Source organism: Mesoplodon densirostris, chromosome 16 (assembly GCF_025265405.1).
Source record: "Mesoplodon densirostris isolate mMesDen1 chromosome 16, mMesDen1 primary haplotype, whole genome shotgun sequence".
Lineage (NCBI taxonomy): Eukaryota > Metazoa > Chordata > Mammalia > Artiodactyla > Ziphiidae > Mesoplodon > Mesoplodon densirostris.
The window spans coordinates 26,715,138-26,737,796 of NC_082676.1; the positions used below are offsets into that span (position 1 = coordinate 26,715,138).

At 56.1% G+C, this 22,659-nt stretch overlaps 1 protein-coding gene across 2 annotated transcripts in view; it reads left to right on the top strand.

Annotated features, from left to right (window-relative positions):
• NOL4L (nucleolar protein 4 like) overlaps window positions 1-22,659 on the top strand; it is a 130,786-nt gene that overhangs the window by 84,467 nt on the left and 23,660 nt on the right. Inside the window, exons 1-2 of one of the 2 annotated variants that reach the window (XM_060120281.1) lie at window positions 8,257-8,335; window positions 16,473-16,614. In XM_060120281.1, the coding sequence (XP_059976264.1) occupies window positions 16,506-16,614 (109 nt within the window). In that variant the 5' untranslated portion in view covers window positions 8,257-8,335; window positions 16,473-16,505. Of the gene's footprint in view, window positions 1-8,256; window positions 8,336-16,472; window positions 16,615-22,659 lie in introns of those variants that run through there. The other variant, XM_060120280.1, reaches the window with a different exon arrangement.

The window sequence follows — 22,659 nt, forward strand, 5'->3', positions numbered from 1 at the left end:
CGCAGAGGGGCCCCGCCTCTCCTCCAATCACCTGCTGAGGAGCAGCCAGAGTTGCCTCCCAGGAGACTCCCAGGCCCAGCCGCCCTCAGGGGCTGCACGGAGAAGCTGGGGGTCCAGGCAGGGGCTGACCACCTTGGAGCAGCCTCAACCCCGGGGGAAACCTCTGCCCACCTAGCCCCAGACTCTCTCTAGAGGGTTCCTCTCTCTGCTCTGCTGGAGGTCGGTGAAGCACAGTGCCCCGTGGTAAGGCTCAGCCGTCCCACCTGGGCAGGGCCCACCATGCACTCTGGAGACCAGCTCACCCTGCTTCAAACCCCAGCACGGCCACTAGCTTTTAGCTCTGTGACTGTGGGCATGTCCCCTGGTCTCTGAGCTATTGGGGGACTCGATGTGTCCTTTAATCTCCCTCCCACAGCCACTATCTTCATGTGCAAAATGGCAGTTAATATCACCCTTGTTATTTGGCTGGTCAAATAAGGTAACATATCCTACCACCCAGCACGGGTGCCTGGTATTGTATGGGTCACCATAATGGATTACACCAAGCTCTAAGCTGCTCAGCTATGGTAACTGGCCTCAGCTTTTTTTCCCTTTTTCTTACTTTTATGGAAGTATAACACGCGTACAGAAAAGAACACGTATCATTAAGTGGACAGCTCAGTAAATTTTTACAAACTGAATCCACCTCTTGTGACCAATTTTCACATCAAAAAACAGAACTTTGTCAGCACCCCAAAGACCCTTTGAGCCCCCGCTCTGGTCACTAACCTTTGGCAAGGGTGACCACTCTCCTGACCTCTGATACCACAGATTGCTTCTGCCTGTTCTACTATGTCATGTGTGTGCTCTTTTGCCCACAAGCATGAGTTCGTGAGAGTCCTTGTGTTGGGGCCTGCATCACTAGTTTGTTCCTTTCCATTGCTGAGCAGTAGGTGTACCACCACCGTCCATTCTCTGCTGATGGACGCTTGGTAGTTTCCAGGCTGGGGCTGCTGTGAATAGTGCTGCTATGACCATCCTGGCGTGTTCTTTGGGGACCATCTGTACTTGTTTTTGTTGTGTGCACACCCAGGAGCGGTAGTGCCAGGTTGCAGCTGGCCTTGGCTTTTTGGCCAAGCCTCTTCAAAGGTGCCAGGAAAGAAGGGAGAGAGGAGGTAGGTGCCCTCTCTGGGGAGCTCCAAAGTGTGGTCTGCATTAAGAGGGGTGCGCTTAATTCAGAGCTCTGTTGCAGACATCAGGGCTGTGCTGGGCAGTGGGCAGGATGGGGTCCTGAGTGATGCAGTGGTAGGTCCCTACTGTGCGCAGGATGCTGCCGGGGACTCTGCCACCCAAGAGCCTGTCCCAGCCCCTGAGAGCTCATGGTCCAGCTGGGGAGATGAGGTATAGCTGAGGAAATGGGAAGTACCACAAGTGCATTAAGTGATATAAGACTGATGGAGACCTGCCACCAGAGCCAGCTGGGTGGTCTGTGAGATTGACGCTCTGAGTTCAGAGGGGCCTAGATCTGGCAGGGGTGGAGGATGTCTTTGTTAATGGCCCAGAGTATCTTTCTACCTAGTGAACGCCTATTCATTCTTCAATGCCCAACTTAAATGTCACCTCCTCAGTGGAGCCCTCCAGGATCCACTATGTCCTCACATAACTAGGCACTTTCTTCCTAGCAGGTCCCACAACTGTCAAGTACAAACCGAATATATATCCTGTGACTAAAAACTCTGTGGCCATTTGATTAATCTCTCTCTCTCCTGCTGGCCTGCAGGCTACAAGTGGGAAGACCTGTATCTGTGTTGTTCATTGTTGTGTCACCCATACTAATCATGGTGCCTGGCATGTGGTAGGGGGTCTATACATATTTGTGGAAAAAACGTGTGTCTGGAAGCATGCATGGTCAAAGGCTTGAAGGGGGTCACACATGGGCAATTGAGGGATAGCAGATGTGAGTCTGAAGCAGAGTTCACAGTTTGGAACAGAAGGCTGTAAGGCCAGCAGGGCTGTGGAAGCCCTTAAACACCAGGCCAGAGAGCTCTAACTTGATTCTGCCAGTGACTGGGAGCCATTGAAGGTTTTGGAGTAGGAGAGATCAATTGATGACATTTTAAAGCAACACATTTCTGAAAAGGCAATTGATGAAATTGTAATTTTTACCTTTTGTCATGGTTGTTAGGAAAGTGTATTTCAACAAGTCAGACTCTTAGTGATACGCATCATGGGAAATTATCTGAATAGAGAAGGAGTGAGGAAACGGCATGGGACAGTTTCTCCTAGATTTCAACAAAGGTGTCAAACCAACTATGAGGTTGCAGCCAGCTGGGCAAAAATCAGCGAATGTGAAGCATAAATGGATAAGCTGAGTTACTACCCAACCTGCAGATCAGCTATTTTGAATCCAGGCATGTGTGAAGCCCTGGAGCTTCTATCCCCACTCTTCTTCCTACCAAGATGCCCTCTCCACTTGCCACCTGTCACATTCCTCCCGCCTTCTTTGGTTCAGAATAGATGTCACCTCTTCCAGGAACCACCCCCCAACAGCCCCTCAGTCAGAAACGTGACCCACCCCCCCTCGCCGTTTGCCATAATTGTGCTGCACCTAGAGCCTTCCCTGCTGTGGCAAGGGTTTGTCTTTATTATGCTGCGGGCAGGGACAGTTCATGGCAGGTAGAGGTGAGTGCTGGCCCTACCAGATATTAAAATATATTCCAGAGCTATGCTGTCGGGACAGGAATTGACAGATCAATAGAACAGGCAATTCCAAAAATAAGGGGAAATTAGTATACTATAAAGATGGCACTTCCAATCAGTGGATAAAGATGAGTTATTTAAAAGATGGTATTGGGGGCTTCCCTGGTGGCGCAGTGGTTAAGAATCCGCCTGCCAATGCAGGGGACACGGGTTTGAGCCTTGGTCCAGGAAGATCCCACGTGCCGCGGAGCACCTAAGCCCGTGTGCCACAACTACTGAGCCTGTGACCTAGAGCCCGCAAGCCACAACTGCTGAGCCTGCGTGCCACAACTGCTGAAGCCCGTACACGTAGAGCCCGTGCTCCACAACAAGAGAAGCCACCGCAATGAGAAGCCCGCACACCATAATGAAGAGCAGCCCCCGTGAGTAGCAACAAAGACCCAACACAGCCAAAAAAAAAAAAAAAAAAAGATGGTATTGGGAAAACTAGGATAGCCATTAAAAAACAAAATAAGCTAGATCTTCACCTCACTTCTTATATGGAGAGAAATTAGATAGAATAAAGATTTAAGTCTAATGAAGCTATAAATGCTCTAGAAGAAAATATGGGTGAATTACATTTATAATTTTAGAGTGGAAAAAGAAAAACCTTTGTTTTGACGTGAAATCCTAAAGCCCTAAAGGAAAAAAAACCCTAATGAGACAATATAAAAAAAAAAAGTAAAATTTTCATATGGCAAAAAATCCCATCATAAATAAAAAGACAACAAAGGGAAAACATGTTTGCAAAATATATGACAAAAGATTAATTCCCTTCCTTTCTAAACAGTTCTTACAAAAAAAAAAAAACCAAACCACCAACTCAAGTAGAGGGCAAAGAATATGAATAGATTGTTTAAAAAAAAGAAAAGAATTACAAGTGACCAATAAACACATGATACTCATAAATATAGGCTCACATTACCAAATGAAGAGGGCAGAGAGAGACACCATTTTTCACTTCTCAGATTGACAAAGATAAAAGAGGTTGCTAATACTAAGCGCTGACAAGTGTGTAGTGAAATGAGAACTGCCAGATGCTGCTGGCTGCTGAGGAAACTGGTACAGCATTTGTGGAGAGGGTTCTGACCAGTACTGTGAAAATGTAGACTCCTGATGATGACGATAAAAGCTACCATTTACCGAGTACTCCCTCTGGGGAAAAGAGCAAGCTGTATTTTATGACCTAACCTCAGAAGTCATAGACCCTCATTTCCACAGCCCTATCCATTGTGCCAGGGGACCAAGGGTATGATACCAGGAGGGAGGGGGGATCATCAGGAGAGCTGGGAGGCCGGATACCACAGTTTCTAATGTCAAAGGGGAAATTTTGGTGTCAAATACATTAAACATACTATCTTATTATCTGCTTTGTAGATGAGGAAACTGGTGCCCAAGGACACTTGTTTGGTGTCAGAGCCAGAATTGGAACCAGTCCCATTTGACTAGATTCTTTCTATTCCACCTCCTCAATGGTCTCCCGGATGCCACTCCTGCTTCCTTATAATCTCATCTCCTCTGATCTAAAAACATAATTTAGATGGCATGATTTCCTTGCTCTTAGAATAAAATCCACACACCTCACGGTGGTGTCCAAGGCTCTGAGTGCTTGGCCCTGCATGCCGTCTCACCCTTACCTCCTCCCACCCTCCCCCACACTCTAAATACACTGGTAGCTTTCAAGTCCTCAAACATGCCAAGTCCCTTCTCACCTCAGGGCCTTTGCACCAGCTGTTTCCTCTGCCTGCAAGCCTGTGCCCCCAAGTCTTCACCCAGCTGTCCGCTTCCAGCATCCTGGGGTTAGAGCACATGTGGGCTTACTCCTGAGAGGGGCCTTCCCTGACCACTCAGCCCAGAGCCCACCTTATCTCCACCCTCAACCCCTGTCTCCCCTCCACCCCTCACTGCCCCCATCCTCTGCGTCTCCTTCACCCCATCACCACCTCACTCCTTGTCTCTGGGATCCAACCAAGATTCAAACTTTGCATTTCATTGTTTTTTCTCATTAGTCTCGTGATTAAGAACAGTCAAACTAACGACAGTGAATCTTTTGAAGTGTCCAGGTTACTTGTGTTATGGAGTCTCTCTTTCAGTATTTCTTGTCTGGTTGTTTCTTCATGATCAGATTCAGGTTAAGCATTTTGGAGGGGAGGACTTGACATGGGGAGAACATAACATAGGTAATGCTATGTTCTCTCATTGCATCCCTTCAGGAAGTAAGCACATCGTGTCAGGTGGTTCCACTTCGGGGTCTGCTGAATTTGATCACTTGATTGGGGGGTGTCTACCAGTCTCTCCATTGTTCAGGTACATGTGCCTTTTATCATTAATAAGTAATTTGTAGGGATAATTTTTTTTTTTTTTAATGCTTTGAGATGCTTGAATAGCATCTGTTCTGGTCACTCTAAGATCCTGTTATTCCTAATCACAACCTCTGGTTCCCAAGGCCAGGTCCCTGCTCACGGAGCGTGCTCATTTCATATGGGAATCCGCCTGGAGGGGTTTGCTGCTTAAGAAGCTCCACAGAGCAAATGCCCTGCCAATTTTGCCATTTACAAAGGCACCCACTGTTTGCAGAGCCTGGAGGGGACATGAAGGCAGTACCGCCCCCTTAAGCAGACCAGAGCAGCCCTTTTCTGTCATGGTCTCCCACCAGACTGGGGCTGGAAGAAGAGACACATCACTGGGAGAATGAGTGGTCAAGAAACTAGGTTATGCCATTCTTTGTTGGGACCCATGCTGTGGCCACTTTAAGGAGATGTGCAAAGACACAGAGAGCAACCTACACAAGGTTACTCAAGGAGTGGCAGCTCCTGCAGGAATTAAGGAGCCGGGAGATTTCTGCAGGCTTCAGCACACATGAAAACTCACCTAATTTGCCGTGCTACTAAATAGCCAGGCTTCTCCAGGGCTCCCAACCGCTTCCTGTGTATCGAGTGAGGCTGGGGCTGTTTTATCTCAGGGATGGTAAATGAGTTCACATTTCATGCCTAGAGAAAATCACTGCTCTGCCCTCCTGGCGTACTAGCTCTTTCTCTTATTAGTCAGAGAAGAGGTGGCTTATCTGGGTTCAATTCCACCTTTGAACGTCAGCTGGATCTGGCTTTATATTTCAAGCCCAGATGTCCACCACCGCTGTGAAATAGTGACTCAGGCCAGGAGAAGTCAGAGGTCTCTAGAAATGTGGTGGGAAGAGATGGGAAATCCTGGGCCTGAACTATCTCATTTTCAGAGTGAGGAAGGACAGTTCCCATGTTGGAAACACCCACATTTCCCTGTATGAACTGAAGATTCGTGGCCACTAATTAATTCTAAAAATCATTATTGGTGTGTGGACGTTCAGACAATGAAGTTTCCAAACTGTCCCCCACCACAGAGGATGAGAAGTAAAGATCTCATAGAGAAAAGTGGGAAGAGTGAATTGGTTTGAAAACATATTTGATTTTAGGGATAAAAGGTGCTAATGAGTAACATGCTTAGAGCCTCTTTTAAAAACAAAGTGTGAGTTTTATATTGACAGTAAACTCTTTAGCGTGTGCAGAAGGAAGTCGGTGTGCTGTTAATCTGATGTGTTGTCATCTTTTTATTTTTCTAATGAGTGAATACTGAGCCCTGAACCTGCGGTGTTGTATTTCCAACTCGTACCTGTAGAGGGAGCCTTGTTTACCTCGGATTGTTCACAATGCAAAGCTTTCAGTGGAAGAAAGAAAAAGGCTTTTTACAGAAAAAAAGTTGGAGGGTTAAAGGCAGTCTGTTTCAAAATTGCAAACAATCGCGGTGGCTGTCTCGTTTTCTCTTCTTTGCTGGTTTCACTGTGAATGAATTGTAGCGTAAAGTCAGTAGAAATTGCCCCTCCTCTTCGGATGCGACCAGAGGAACCAGGTGGTGGGATCGTTACTGGTTTGTTTTGTTTTGTTTTTTGGCCATTTCCTCACAGAATTCCACGAGGGCAGCTCTCCATCCCCGTTAAAGCACAAGATTTTTCTGAAGGCTGATCTGTTGGAGGGTGTGGATTTGGGGAGGGGAGAATCCGCCCTGACCCATCTTCTCTGTCGGGGTCTAACTCTGCTGTCGGGGTACGAGCGTGTTATGTTTCAGGCTGAGTCTGAGACTGCTCAGAGGTCCAGGGTCCCCCACCCCCGCGACGCCCGGTGCGGTCTTCTCCTGCACCCCAGGTGGATGAGGTCTGTCTGCGCGGAGCACTGCGTCTCTGATCCGCGTGGGTCCTTCCCCTACTGCGATTCTGTGTCTGTGGACAGTGCGCGCCCGGGTCTGGGATGGAGCAGCATTTCTTGATGTTATCCTATTACTTTACAACTGTATCTTGTGCGTCTTAAGGAGCCCGAACTGTGTGGTCTAGAGGAGCACCATGTCCGGCGGGAGGTGGGGCGGGGAGAGAGCCGGGAGCAGGCCAGCGGCGGGCGCTGGAGATGGTTGAAATGTTTGGGTCTGACAGGTGAGCGCAGCCGGACTCTTCGGCGCCCGCCAGTGGGAAGAAGGGGAGCAGGGGAGGGTGTAAACTAAGTGGTGGGAAAGAGACAAAGGAAGAGTGAAGAGGCGAGATGGTGCGGAATAGAGGAGGGGGAGGGGAGGGGGCAGCGAATGGGCAGCAAGCCGAGGAGCCCGAGCTTGAACTTGATCGAGACAAGGGGGGGGCCCAGCGTGGGGGGGGGGCGGCCCAGAGCCGACCACGTGCCTGTCTTTCCCAGAGCTGGGTCTCGCTCTGACCGCCGGGGGGCCCAGCCCTCTGGCCCAGCAGCCCCGCCCAGCGAGGACCCAAGTCCCCGGGGAACCAGAAGACGCGCAGGGGTCGAGGGCTTTCCGAAGGCCCCAGGGTGCCGGCAGTTCCTAATGGTGCCCGAGTCACTTTCTTTGGGCCAAGTGTCTCCTCTTCTGGTCTGAACGCGAAGAGCCTACCGGGCGCCCCCCAACCCCCACCCCGGACTCGAAGACTGAGTCCTCTGCGAGCAAGGGGCGGGCACAGACCCCACCGCCTTCTTTCCCGGGCTCAGACCCCGGCAAGAATCTTCCTCCAAGCGCTTCCCCCTTAAGAGAGCTCTCCCCACCGAGCGCACGGCGGCGCGTCCAGCGCGCCCTCATCCCTCCCCCCGTACCTGGCCCAGCACCCGCTCCTTCCTCCTCCTCTCCCCACCCCCCGCCTCTCCCTCCTTTCTCCTCTCTCTGGGTGCCTCCTTTTCCTCTCTCCCCCTCCCCCAGTGCCCACTCCTCCCGCCCGCCCCTCCACCTCCTCCTCCTGCTGCCCCTCCTACTCTCCCAGCGTGCGCCCTCTCAGTGCTCCCCTCCCCCCGGCCCCCGCCCCGTGCCGGGTCCCGCCCCCCTCCCCCGCCTCCCCGTGCCCGGTGCCCCCCTCCCCCTTCCTCCCTCCCGGCCGCGGCGCCGCCGCCGCTGCCGCCGCCGCCGCCGCTCGCCTGGGCCCTCCCCCTGGCCACCCCCGCCCCCGGGCCGGGCAGTGACGCGCCGCGGCGGTGCCAGTCCCTCTCCCCGGGCGGCCGCGGCGGCAGCAGCAGCAGCAGCTGGAGCTGTAGGGCTGTCACCGCCGCCCGCCCCGCTCACTCGCCGAGCCCGACCGTCTGTCTCCGCCTCGCCTCCCGCCCAGGTACGGAGTCCGGCCCGGATCCCCGCGATCGGGCCGTTTCCGGGCCCCCGGCCGCCGCCCCCCTTCTCTCGCCGCTGCCGCCGGCCGTTGAGCTGCGGTTAGGGGGGCGGGAAGCTGGGGGGGTTCCTGGGAGGGGGACGCGGGGGAGCTTCCTGCGCCGGGGCTGAGGAGGGGGGCGCGCGGAAGCGGCTGCGCCCTAGGCGGAGTGGGCTGGGGAGGGGGGCGGGTGAGTGTGACCGAATGGGGTGGGGGCCGTGAAGCCTGCACTCTGGGGGCTGCGGGGTGCTCGAGAGGTGTGCCCGGCCCCGAGTGCCTGGGGCCGCCGGGCGCACCCCACTCCCGGGCCGTGCGCGCCGCCGGTCCTGGGGGGCGGTGATTGTGTGCGCCGCGCCGCGGTATTGTGCTGCGGCCACACGGTTTGCAGCGGGCTCGGCACCGCGTCCCGGTGAGGAAGGCGTTCGCAGGCGGCGGGGTGGGGGTCAGGCTTGGGTTGCCGCCACTGCGGCCGCAGCGAGAAGGGAAGTGGACTGTTTGGAGATGTGAGGACGGGAAGCGTAGAGTGGCAGGGAGGGGCTCCCTGCCTCGGCGCGGGGAGTTGAGACGAGGTTTGCAGAGTTGAGCCCACTTCGGCAGGCCCCCGCCCCTCCCCGGAGCGGACCTGAGGCCCCTGGCAAGTGTTCGGTCGGAGCGGAAGCTGGAGGCGTCGGCGGCCCCTGTCAGAGGGGGCATTCCTTACTGACGGGGGCACATGGGGCGGGGGCAGCTGGCCAGAGTGAGGGCGCGCGCCCGGGTTAAGTTGGATTTACACCTCCGTCCGCCGCTCTCCGCTTCTCCAAGGCTGGACACTTTTTCCGGCGGCGGGGTGAGGGAGTGCCATTCGCGCTCTTATTCCAGCAGCTCAGGTTCAGAAGTGACCCCCCTCCCCACCCCCCAATCCCACCTGGAGCTGCGTTTGCCCGAGTCCGGTCGTCCCTAGCGGGCCGCGCTTCCTGGGGGAAGTTCTCGCTAAGCCTCGCTAATTAGCATTATTCCTGGAGAAAGGTTAAGGTTAGAGCGTCCTTTTCCTTATCGGCAGGCCCACCCCCCTCCTCCCCATTCCCTTCTTCCTCCCTCCTCCCCAAGAGCACAAAAGCACAAAAAGAAAGTGTGAAGAGGCGCTGATCAATGGAGAAGCCACAAACCCATTAATTCAAATGGAACCTTTTTTCCCCCCTCTAAAACATTGATTTTTCTTTCTGTCTGCTCTGAGGGGAGATTAATAACCTCCTGATTTCACCTGAAATGGTGTTTGGACTCTGTGATTTCCTCCTCTTTCTGAGAAGGATTGTGGCTTGAAATAGATCCTCCCTTGAGATAAAGCCCTACTTATCCCAGAATCAGCTGGAAACCCCAGCCTGGGCCCCTGTCCTACGAGGTGGGGGGCATGGGGAGAGGGCTGTGGGGCTCTCACAGCTCCTCAGGAGAGAGTCCTGACCAGGGGCCCTTTCTTGCCTTGCCCCCTGCTTCTGGATTTCAGGTCATTCTGGGAGAAAGACCCATTTAGGGCCCAGGCCCCAGTGGTAGTTTAGCCCCCAGGTAGTAAATTACCCCTATATTGGAAAACCATTAGGGCCTCAATGTGTCCGTGAATGAATAATATCAAGCTTAATTTAATCCCATCTCAAGGTGGGCTTGTTCTGGAGAGTCAGGGTTTGAGACGGCACCTCCTCCCACACCCTTGCACCATGGCTGGGTGCCGAGACCCCATTCAGCACCTTGCTGAGGAGCAGCGGGAGCAGAACATCCAGGGCCTTCCTCCCAGCTGGAAAGGCTGATTTGGGGAAACTGACGTGGCCTCAGTCACCCTGGGGCCATGTGGAGCTGAACTGCCCCTGAGTTGCTCAAGAACTTTTTTGTCTTGTCTGGGCCCTTTTCTTGGAAGGAAACTCCTGCAGGGGATTAGTGCAGAGTGATTTCTCTCCAGCCCTCTTTTTGGCTGGAAGAACCCTGTCTACTGAAGCTCATCTCTCTAGCCTCCCTTTTAAAGAGACCCCTGTTCAAGGCAGGGCCTGGGGTATCAGTGAGGCCCTCGTGGTGAGGAGTGCTGGGAAAACAGCCAGTTGCCTTTGCTTGGGAAACAAAAGCCCATTTTACACTCAATACACTAGTAGGAAGGTGTTGAAAATGCTCACCCCAGCATCCAGGCACCCACGACAGCAAAGACAACAGAGCGTCCCTGTGTAGATGCGAACATGTTTCTGACAGACTTTGAGTGTGTGTGTGTGTGTGTGTGTGTGTGTGTGTGTGTGTGAGAGAGAGAGAGAGAGAGAGAGAGAGAGGGAGAGGGAGTACCTAGAATGTGCTAGGTGATTAGCTGTATCAGCCCTCCCCACTTCCCATTTCCCAGATGAGCCTGTATGCTTGTATGACTAGGAAGCAAAGGAGGTATGCTGGCAGGAAGGAGTGGAATTGTGCGGGAGTGTCCCCGGGAGGCTGGCCTTCTCCCCTGGTGGCCAGGTGGGCTTGGGATGGAGCATGAGCAACAGCCTTGGGACCCCGCAGCTCCCAGGAGCTGTGGCTCCGACCACCCTCCGATTTCATTTGTGCTGTTCCTTCCCAGCAGGGATTTGAACCCTTGTTGCCTTGGATCCTGGAGGGTTTTCGTCTTCCATTAATAAGCCATCTGATGAACTGAAGTGGTTAAGTTGGGGTCAAATGCGGTTCAGTACCTCCTTGGCATGCTCAGAAGGCTGTGTGTGTAATGCTCGCTGACATGGAGACAAGGGGGGGAATTGCCTCGCACTGAAGAATTTCCAGGTCCTGGAAGGGGCCTGCAGGTGTTCCAGAAGGAGGTGCTCACTTTCTCCATCTTGGTGCCCGCCTGCTTGGGTTAGAGCCGGTGCCAGGGCAACTGCCTTGAGCCTGGTGGTTGTTCTGGCAGGAGCTTCAGCCTCTCATCAAACAGACCCCAAGGGCTGGACAGAGAGGGTCTCTGTTTCCTGCCTGGCCCATGCCTGCCTTCCACCCCTCCTCAGAAACACACACTCAAGAAGGCTCCTGGTCAGGGCTTACGGCTCACAACTGCACTAAATTCACAGCAAATCCTCCTCCTTTTCTCTCTCAAAGCAAGTGGTAGAGATAGAGTTACAGCTCTGAGGAAAGGCCTGGAAAATGTTGTGGAGGCAAAGCCCAGGATCCCTGTCCTGGAGGATGCAAATGGCTCAACTTCAGAGGCACCAGGAACCCAGTTCCCGAGAAAGTGACCCCAGTTGTAAAATAATCAGGTTACTGATAGCACCTGCCCCTGGTTACACGCCATGGATACAGGCGCGTTTCCACCATTTCCCCTCTGGTCTCCCATTTTCTCCTCCTCCTGGGCTGAGCAGCGCTTGGTGCTATTGCTTGCAGAGGAGGAAGGGCCTCAGAACCTGGGTGGAGAGAAACTGAACCTGCCCGTGAATTTTGGACCACAGATAAGAGCAGGGAGGGTTTGGTCGGCTCCCCTCCTGCCCAGAGTCAGGGCTGCCAGATTGGGGTGTGTCCCAGGGGCTGTCTGGGTGCTGTCTGCCTGCCCCCTCTCCCCGCCCCAACTCTTATGTTCCCTTTTCAGAAGGGCATTTGACCTGATCGCCCCGTGACCCGCAAATGGCTCAGGTCCTTTGGTGCCTAATAAGTGATGCACTTTTCTCAACAGGTGGGCAAGGCTGCAGGCTTCAGGGTGTCCGAAGGTAGAGGTGAGAGGAGCCGGGGGTCCTGGCTGGCCAGTCACGTGGGGTCTAGGGAGAGGGGACCTGGAAGTAATGGATTGTACACACTCTTATTTTTTAATGTAAGTTTCACTGAAGTTTGTTTAAAGAAAGAGAAATTAGTAGGCTGAGTTCCCTTGAGATTCCAGAGGGAAAAGCAAGAAGTGCCGGACTTGTGACCTCCGGGCCCGGCCCCTCATAGCCTGCGCTGGCATCTCCCGCAGGTCCCTCAGGCCCGGCTGTGCCCCCTCTGCTCATCGTCGATGGGCTCTGAACTGTGTACTGGTAATTGCCTGGGTAATTGGGGTGCTCCTGGAGCCTGGGCTCAGTGTGAGCCGGTGAGGTTACAGTCTGCCCTCTGCAGCTGGGAGCTCTGCTGTAGCAGGTGGGTGGCAAAGGGGGCTTGGGAAGCCTTCTCTCCCAGGTCAGCCCTGGAAGTGAGGGTGTGGGAGCTAATTTTGATCGGAATTTAAGAGTTTGGCGGTTTTTTAAGTTAGGTTTAATAAGTTTGATTTCTCACTTAAAAGATTGCTGTATCAGTGGTGTCAGAAGTTTAGCTAGAACCATCCCCCACAAAACAGGGGTTCATGTGGCAGAACCCTGGGGGCTGTAGGAACACTTGCTGGGGAGAACTTGATGGTCAGTAGATAACTGGAGAGAGGGTTCCCCAGCCCCCTTCTCTCTCTGCGCTTACAAGTGGGTCAGAATTTTTCTCTGTCCTTCCCTAAATGACAGGGCCCTGGAGGAAAGGAGCCCTGCCACAGTCTTGATGCCCCTAACATAACACCAGCACATAGTAGATGCTCCATAAGTGTGCGTCGACTCATTGACGAGAGTGAGCTGGGTGTGGGTATGGGTGTAAATATAGCTTCGTCTCCCATGGAGTTTCCTTTGGGTCTCGTCCTGAGGCACTTTGTTGTTAAGGAATCTGATTCTTTGGATTGAAGGGAGGAAGTGTGGTGAGGGGGCCCCTCGGTGTGGTGGACTGTGATGTGGGCTATGGGCACAGACTGCCTGGGTTCAGATCCCAGCTCTGCCACTAGCTACGGTGCCCTTGGGCAGCTGAGGCGGGTCTCCAAGGGGCGGGCACCAGATCTGGAGATAGGCCTGACACGGGTGCCTGCTTTCTCTATGGGGCTGTTGCGAGGAAATCTCATGACACCCCTGCCGCAGAGCCCCTCATGTGTGGGCACTGGGTGCTCTTCGTTATCGGGTGATTGTAACTCAATGTAAAATTCAGCCCACCTCTGCCCAGTTTGACCTGTCAGGGCAGGGAGAAGTGGAGGGGGTGCCATTTTGGTGGATAGTTAAGTGATCTGAGCCAGAGAAACCTGAGGCTCTGCATGGGGGCGCCTGGCAGCTGCAGGAGGGGGATGCTGCATGGCAGCAGCCAGGGTCCAGGTTTCATATGGTCTCCATTCAGGAACTGTGTTCAGTGGGTCCAAGTCCCTGATTGTCAAACCGTTGCCGCGTCCTCATTAAACACCGGTATCATGCCAGGCAGTTCAGCCAATTTGACTGGTCTTGCTGGCCTTGTCCAGAGAGCATAGAGCCTGGTCCCCGCTCTTGGGAGGACTTAAGGTTTTCTTGGGGAAAGAGAGGGCAGAGAGCCACTGTGCTGCCTGCTGCAGCTGAGTTCTGTGCCTGCCTGAGTGCCAGGGCTGATGGTACAGGCAGGCAGAGGGTGTAAGGAAAGGAACGATGGAGACTGAGCTGGAGTTGATGGAGCCAGGGGGACGGACGTGCGTTTGGAGTTCGGGTTGTGGGGCACCGAGGCAGTGCAGGCGTTCCAGGTGAGGGGCAGGAAGGAAGGGTGCATCTGGGCCTTCAGGACTGCCCACCTGTGGCTCTGCCACTTGTTAGCTCGTGACCTTGGGCAGGTGCCTTCACCCCTTGGAGCCTCAGCTTCCTCATCTGTAGAATGGGGATGATAACTACACCTACCCAGTGGGCCTGTGGTGCACTTGGCACCTGATAAACATTGGCTTCTGTTGCTGCTGTTTTAAACGCTTGCCAAGTGGGGCTAGAATGTGGGAGCCTTCAGCGCTGCACCCAGCAGTTCTGACTTTTTCTTGTTTCTCAGTGAGAACCTGTGTGTTTAGTGGAACACTCCTTTCTCTGAGCTGAAGATGGTTGCCCAAGATTAAGTGCCCCTTATGGCTCCCCCGTATGGCTCCACTGCCCACCGCTCACCCATCCCCTGGCCACCGTGGCCTCCGGGCTGCTTGCTGGAACCCACCAGCATGTGCTGGTGCGTGGTGCACTCCCCACGTGGACCCCTCCCCCCAGCAGCCTCCCTCACTTCTGCAGGCCTCTGCTCTGATTGGCCCCTGACCAGTGAGGCTCTTCTTGGCCACCCTGGCAAACACAATCCTGCAGGTCCCTCTCCCCTCTTATTCTACTTTATTTTGTAGCCCTCATCGCCCCTGATATCATGAGTTTTTCTGCTGATTGTCCATCTCCCCCACTGGACAGTGAGCACCAGGAAGGCCAGGAGTTGTCCACAGCTGAATTTTCCAGCATCTAGAAAGGTGTTGGGTACACAGTAGGTGTTCAGTAAATACTTGTTGAGGAAATGGACGGAGCATTTTGAATAGGTGTTACTCCCAGCTGTGAACAGAATACTTGGTCCTTTAAACCGTGAGTGTTTCGACAATACCCAGGAGCCAGGAGAGGGCCTTCCTGCTTCAGCAGGGACTTCAGGTTATACCCTGAGCACAGTGACCCCTGGGCAGCCAGGAAGGAGCTAGGGCCCCAGGCGAGGATGGCCCAGTTCCTGGCTCCCAGAACGTGTATGGCCCTACCCCTCCAAGGGTCCTTCTCCCCACCTGCCCGCCACCCCTCACTCTGGGTCCTGTCCTGTTAGCGTAGGGAGAGTCGTGTTGCCCTTTGTGCAGAGAGAACCTTTTGAACGTGTGTCTCTCCCTCCGGGTGTGAGAACACAGTGTGAGTGTGTGTGTGAGTGAGCGTGCTTGTGTATGAGGAGCAGGGCGGCCTGTGGGAGAGAAGCAGAGTGCGTGCGTGCGTGTGTGGGGAGAGGGCACCAGAGCACATGTGGTCCCCGTTCCCTGAGGCTCTGGGCGTGCTGCGTGGGGACCCCTGAGCTGGGCGGAGCTGGCGTTCTGGCCCGGCTTGAGTCCTCCTGATTCAGCCGCAGAGGGTGCACACTCGTGCTGCACAGAAGCTGTAAATTCCAGGAAACTCCCTGCCAGCCCGGCTGGTGCGGGGAGGGAGTGAGGATAATCCACGCTGGTTCCCTAGCACTTGGAGAGCAGATGTGTCTGCCTCGGACAGCAGCAGAAGAAAGTTCAAACCAAAGTGTGTTTGCTCGCTGTAAAAGAGACCTCTGTGAGGGGCCCCTGGAGGGAGGCCTTTGGGGGGTAGTGCTGTGCCAGAGGTCCTTACTGGGGGCCCACAGAGGCCATTGTATCTTGCTGGGGGAGGGGAAGGGGCAAAGCCGGAGCTCCAGGGTGTGGGAGCCGCTGGGTCATCTTTCTTGCGTTTTACAGCCAGCTCCCAAACACAGTTGCTTGCTGCCCCTGAAAGAGGCTGGGCCAGGAGGAGGTGGGGTCCCTTCCCACTGGAGGGCTGGGTTGAAGGGGCCCCGCCCCGGGGGTTCCCGGATGACTGGCCAAGGGCTCACTGAAGCCAGCGAGGGGAGAGGAGGCAGGCGTGGTCCTCTCCAGCAGGCCCTCCGGCTGTTTGGAAGGCCCTGGCGGCCCCCCAGGCCCTTGAGCCGAACCCCCTTTGCGGTCTGCTCCAAACCCTCGCCTGCCCCACCCCCTTCCTTCTCTATACTTCTGGGGCTGGCCTTTTCAGCTCTGGAAGCCGCCCAAGAGCATATCTTTGAAGCACAGCAAAGGTTAGGAAGGAGGAAGACAGAAATGTCCTCTGGGCTGGGGGAGTGGGAGAAAGGAATTCCATGCATGCTCCACGGGAGTCGGGAAGCAGGCGTGGTGGGCGCGATCAGCCTGGCCTCGGTGGTGCCCGGCGTGTCCTGCTGCCCACTTCTGCTCGCCTGGCCCTGCGTGGAGTGAGCCCTCGTCCCCGGGCTGTGGGCAGGGAGTGGGGAGCAGTGGCCCTTGTTTACAGCATTTGCTTCAGCCTTGGCTCACAGGGGTAAGAGCCAGGCCCTGCGATCCGCCCCTACAGGATGCGAAACCTCGTAATTGTCTTCAATTACAGACAGCGCCGGCCCTCAGCTCCGGCTTCCGACAGGAACCAGAGCCTGAGCCACTTCCATGGGAGGGTAGGGGGAGCAACCCAGCCCCCACTGCAAGGTTTGGGGGCGCCCTACGGCCTTTGGGGGCACCTCCAAACGCCCACGGGCCCTGGGGTTCACCCAGAATGCTGCCGAGGGGCTGCAGAGAGCCCGTCCCTGTTGAACGCCCACCTTCTTTGTCCCTGATCAGGATGAAACTTCTGTGAGCAGTGAAGATTTTGATATGAACGACTCCACATGGATGTCAGCTGACCCACACCTGGCCTCCAGCCTGAGTCCCAGCCAGGAGGAGAGGATGCGGAGCCCGCAGAACCTCCACAGCCAAGAGGACGGTGAGTGTCCCTTTGTGGCTGGTGGGGGAGGGGCTGTGTCCCCGCCTGCAGGGTCCTAGGAATCCCTGGGGGGGGTAGGGGGGGCAGGGGTAGAATCTGGGCTGGAGCCTTTGGGGGCGGCTGGGCCCAGGCTGACAGCTGCCCCTGGTGTTCTCAGCGTCTCCACAGGCCCCACTGCCCCAGCCCCTAGTTCCGGGGAGAACAGTTGTTCCTCCCAAAGGTGAAGGGCTCAGAGCTCTTCGGGGATTGGCAGCCTGATGGTGTCCTGCCTGTTCGCTCTGATGCTCACGGGCTGGTGGGATATGGATTTCGAAGTTATCACAGTTCAGGTCTGGGAAGGTTAACAGCGTGCCTGACCCGGAGCAGTCCAGCTGCCCAGTAATGAAAACAAGAGCTGGGCTTCTGTGGCCTGGATGGGAGGCTACAGGACCAGGGTCCCTGCCTTTCCTCTGGTGAGCGAGCAGGCAGTGCGCTTGTCCACGTGTGTGCCCAGCCCCTTGGGTTGAGAGGTGGTCTGGTGGGGAGCTGTCCAGACTCTGCCCCGACCCTGGCCCCCGTCACCCGCCAGGGCCTGCCAGCCAGCCTTCTCTTGCCTCCTTTGGAACACAGGCTCCTTTCTTGGGGTGGGAGTGCTGGGGTCAGAGTCAAACCCCAGAGGTCCACTCTGGCGCTCCCACGCTGAGCCCCGGGGCTGGTCTCTGGGACTCCGGTGCCTGCCTCAGTTAGACGCAGTTGTGGGCGTGGGGTGGCACCTGTAGTCACAGCGTCCTCTGCTCTCCCAGAGGAGGTGCTTGGGGGCGGGGGATGAGCTGGAGAGAACTGGGGTGTAGAGCTGCAATTAGGAGGGGTCGAAGGTTGGGGCCTGGAATGTGGGCGGGAGGTGCAGGGTTAAAAAGGGGTGTAATGTTAACTCTGTGAAACGGGTTAGCCTTAAAGAGTAAATAAGGGGTAGGAGCCTTGCAGTTTGGGTCAAAGTTCGTCTCCATGGCGGAACCCGCGTGCCTGCCTCCCCACAGCCCTCCCAGGCCTGAATCCGGCTTTGTCTGGGAGGAGACCCAGCCCAGAGGAGGCCGCTGGGGTGGCTGCGCCTGGGGCTGGGGAGCCCAGGGTGTGGTTCTGTGAGGAGTGGGGTTCGAGGCTGCTGGGAAAGAAAAGGCTTTTGTCCCTTGACGCCGCATGAGGTCAGCACGACCCCCTCGTGCTGCGAGCCTCCCAGACCGATACCGCCTTCCAGCTCCAGCGTTCCCGCGGGTGGGGAGCGGGGCGGGGGCAGCGCATGCTGTCGGGGGGCTCTGGGGCCCGGACGTGTCCAGCAGCTGACCTCCCGCCTCATCTGAGCTGATTGAGGGCCACAGCCAAAGGTCACACCAAGGGCCACACCAGCAAAGCTCAGCCCAAGGCTGTCGGTTACACCTTCCCAGGAAGGATCCAGAGCATTTATTTTTAAAAACCCCAGAGTAGTAGGACTGAATGGGGGCCATAGTCCCCCAACTCATTCTCAAAAAACTCGTGTTATTGTTGCTTACAACCACCCTTTGGTGGGGGGCGGGGTGGGGGGGTGTCTCAGCTCTGTCAGAGACACTTTCCAGGGAGATGTGGTGATCTGGGGGGCCTCCAGGATCAGGTAGCAGAAGGGAGTGTTTCTGTGGGGTTTTACAGGGCTTCCTCAGCCACGGAGGCTCATGGGGTCAGTGTGTCCCGCAGCCGGTCCCGCAGGAGCCAGGTGGGGGCGCCAACCCGGGTGTGTGTCGTCACACGTGTCCCCCACCCCTCCAGCCGCCCAGGTCCCTCCTGACTGGGTGCTGGGGCCAGGGCAGGCTGGCCTGCTGACAGGACGAGGGTGTTTATGAGGGCAGGCAGCCAGAGCTGGAGACAGGGAGGATGGTGTTGACCACGATACCATCGATTTAATTATTTCATCAGAGGCTGTGTCTGGAGGCTGTGGGTTGATGTGCTGGCCAGAGGCCGACCCAGACCCAGTGCAGGGGGTCGCAGGCTTTGAGAGACCGGCTGGCTTGGTCTCTGCTGCCCTTCTGGTCCTAGATCTGGTGGTGACTCCCGTGTCTGTCCAGACCAGTGGGCTCCCAAAGCTGGGCGCAGACCCGGCCTGGAGTCCTTCGCCAGCCCTCCAGCCCTCCCTCTGAAGGTGCCTGCAGTGTAGACATGAGCTGAGATCCCGCTCCCATCAGTGAATCGGTGGCAGACCGTTGGGGGCTTCAGGGTGTTCTCATGTCCCCTGTCGTTAAAGAAGGGCTGGGCAGGGACAGGCCAAGCAGGGGCTCTGTGTGCACCCAGGCACAGCCCTCCGTGGTCTCCACTCCCTGCTCATGTGCCTTCATCCAGAAGCCTCCCCAGCGCCTCCGACCCCCAGCATGGCTTGGTGCTCGGTCTCTGGCCCTCGGTCCTCCACCTGGGGTCCTCGGTCTGAGGCCCCCACTGTGAGCTCTGCAAGGGGCAGACCACGTGGATCTTGCTCTCTGCTCTGTCCCCGGTGACTCTGGCTGCATGCCTGGCACGTCATAGGGGCCTGCTGAATGTTTGTTGCCTGAATGAATAAAGGAACAAACATTTATTGAGACCTACCCCCGAGCACACCATCCAGAGGGGATAGAGGTCTGCCCCCGCCAAGTCGGGTTCTTTGTTCCTGAGGATACCCCCCAGTCTGAGCACCTGGGTCTTTTCCTTTAGCCAGAAAGTGTGGGGACTCCCAAGGCCGTGCCAGGGAGCATCATCCCACCCCTGCTGGTCAGGGATACAGCCAGAGCATTTCAAGAAACCAGGCAGTTTGCACAGATTCACACCTGTTGGTGGATGTGTTGGGGCCCTCCTCTTCCTCCAACACCTCCTCCTCCCCCTTTTTCAAATTTTAGCAAAGGCAGATAAGGGCTGGGCCTTGGCAGGGCAGGTCCCATGGCTGAGACCAGGAATGAATCAGGCCAGTTCTCACTCCTGGGAGCTTGTCTGAGATTCAGCAGCTGTGGGAGTGTGCTCGCCACCACACAAACACGGCTGTGCTTTTGTCGCTGAGCCTCTGCCACTGCCTGCGAGGCCTCACTTCACAGGTCTCTTTCACGGGTCCCGTTCCTGGCTTCTTTTTTTTTTTGGCGATACACGGGCCTCTCACTGCTGTGGCCTCTCACGTTGCGGAGCACAGGCTCCGGACGCGCAGGCTCAGCGGCCATGGCTCACGGGCCCAACTGCTCCGCGGCATGTGGGATCTTCCCAGACTGGGGCACGAACCCGTGTCCCCTGCATCGGCAGACGGACTCTCAACCACTGCGCCACCAGGGAAGCCCCCGTTCCTGGCTTCTTGAAATCACAGCATCGGGTGCTTTGGCCAGGGAACCCCATGGTGCTTCCTCATTGGCGGCTGGAGCTGCTGTGGGTGAGCACAGGGCTCTTGTCCCGTCTCAGGGGAGGGAACTGTTGATCAGTGAGAGAACTTGGGTGATCTGGCCAGAGTCGGGAGGGGTGGTTGCCAAGGCTGCTCCCCTCCTCTGTCCTCTTTGGCAGGCGTCGAGGTCGTGTGTGAGGTTCCCCAGAAGGTGGGCACGGGAGCCTGGGAACCAGAGGAGACTGCCCCCCCCCAAACTCAGAGCACTACCTTCTCTGAGTCGTGATCCAGGGCTGAGTGATCCAGGCTGTTCCCACCACCGCCTGCGGTCCACGTACAGCCAGGTCCCCTCCAGACCCGCCACTAAGCCCCAGCGGAGGCTTTGGGCTTTCTTTTGAGTCCACACAGAGCCCTCGTCTCATCATAGGTGCCTGGAAAAACACCCAGGAGCTGCATTTTGGGGGTGGAGAGGAGGACAGTTGGAAGAAGCCAACTGTTGAGACTCTGTCCAGAGACACGGTGGTCTGGCATTGACTTAGGACCAAACGGCACATCCATCTGTAGTTATGCCCCGTCAGTGGGATTATCTGTTTGATGACCGTCTCTTCCCCAGATACCGACTAAGCACCCTGAGAGCCAGTTCCCTGGTGCCTAGCATAGCACCTGGCACAGAGCAAGTGAGGGCGAGTGTCTGTTAAATGAATAAGTGAAAGAGGGCCCAGGCCGGGCAGGTGAGCCAGCAGGCTGCTGGATGTCAGATGCGTGGCCAGGCCAGGGCCCTCTCCTTCCACTTCCCCTCGATGGGCTTCACCAGGCCTCTTGCTCTGCCTCTTCCTGAGCGGAAGATGTGAGGCCTGGCCTCCAGAAGGGGTGCGGCGGGCGGGGGGGGAGTGGACATTACTCACCTTCCGGGCAGACAGGAAGTCACCGCCAGGGCAGAACCGAGGGTCCTGCTTCTGTCTTCCTGCAGGGTCATTGGCGTTTGCTGGGCAGGAGCTGTGGCGCATCTGGGGGGCCTCTTGTTTGTGCCTCTCAGTGAGAGGCTCCTCCAGCCTTGGGCCTCTGGGACCCACTGGACCTCGGAGCTTCCCTCCCTCCAGGGACATGGTGCCGGCGCTTTCTGCCTGCAGACTGGACGTCTGGAGTCTCTCCTCCAGTGGCCATCACCACGTCTTGAGGCTGGACCAAGGCGCTGAGGGTCCTGGCTTAAGCCTTTGGTTCTTTCAGGGCTCTTCACCAGTTTTGTCACATGAATATCAAGCCCTGTGGCCTGGGAGGCTGATAACCCCTCGCCCCTTCAAGGAACCTGCAGGAGAGGGACAGGCACGCAGAACGTGGGATCCCCGCCAGGTTGTAAGCTTTCTGAGGGCAGGAGATGTGTCTTTGAAGAAACATATCTTATTTTTTACCTTATTTCACAAGTATTACATTCATTGTAGAAAACAGAAAAAAAACAGGAACAAAACAAAAAAATGACAAAGTTACCAATGTTACCAGTGCTATTTTTCTTACTCTTTTCTGTGTATATAATCGAAGTCACTTCCTTTAAAAAAAATAAAAAGGTGGGGGGAGGGATCATGTAGTGTTGGACCCACGATTTTTTCCACATGGTGTCTCGTCTCTCCCCATCGCTGATATGGCATCTTTAAAGGTTGTCTGGTCATCCCAGTGACTGGAGGTCCCATTCCTGAGCCCACTGTTTGCTCAGCTCTGCGCTGGTGGCAGGTTGGCTGTGACCCTGTGAGCTCAGAGCTGTGACTAGGCCTGACCTGCAGAGGGAGAGGTAACTTGCCCAGACTCCAAGTGGCCACAAGGGTGTCTCAGACTCCAGAACCTACGTTTGGGCCACTCATGGGGAAGGACATCCCAGCCCCCCTTTTCTGTTGTCACAAACAGTGCGGCACGGAGCAGCCTCAGGGCCGAGTGTCCTCTTCTGGGCTTTATCCCCAGCCCTCAGCTCAGAGCAGGTGCCTAGCAAACGGCTCTTGAGAAGCTAGTGGCAGAGACGGGAGACCAGTGGAAGCCTCTTGGAGGAGGCTGCGTTGTGATGTCGAAGGCAGGTGTTCAACAGCCTGGGAAGCTTGGGCAGCACATCAGGAGGAGGCTGGGAAGGGAGGAAGATGCTGCATGCCAGGGTTGGGGATTTCCTGGGTCACATGTCTCCAGAAGCTCCTTGTGGCCCCAAGCTTCAGCCAGGAGAGAGGGCCCAGGCCAGGCGAGGGGCTGGCATGCAAGGGATCCAGGAGGAAGGAGAGAGGTGAAGCCACCTCTGTGGGCCCAGGGTCTCTCCCGGACACGGCCCCCTGCCGGCAGCCCCTGGCACCTTGCCGTGGCTCTCCCAAGCAGGTCCTGGCCTGCCCTGGTCCTGCAGTGCGGTCTTAAGCAAGTTGTTCACCTCTGATCCCTGGCTGCTGTCTGCAGCGCGGCCTGCGTGACTGCAGCCATTAATCCTGGTGTGTCTCAGGAGCCCTTTGTGAGAAGACCAAGGCTTCCTGCCTCCTGGCTCTTGCTGCCCTTGGGTGTGGCGCTCCACTACCCAGACACGCAAACTGGGCAGCAGCAGGGGCGGTCACCTGGGGAGCAGGTGTGTGACTTGCTTGCCCAGGGCTCGGTATTTACAGCAGTGCCGCCTCCCCTGTCCTCACCCACCTGGGCCTCTCTCCCTGGTCTCCACGGAGGGTGGGTCTGCAGGGGGAGTATGCCCTAACCCC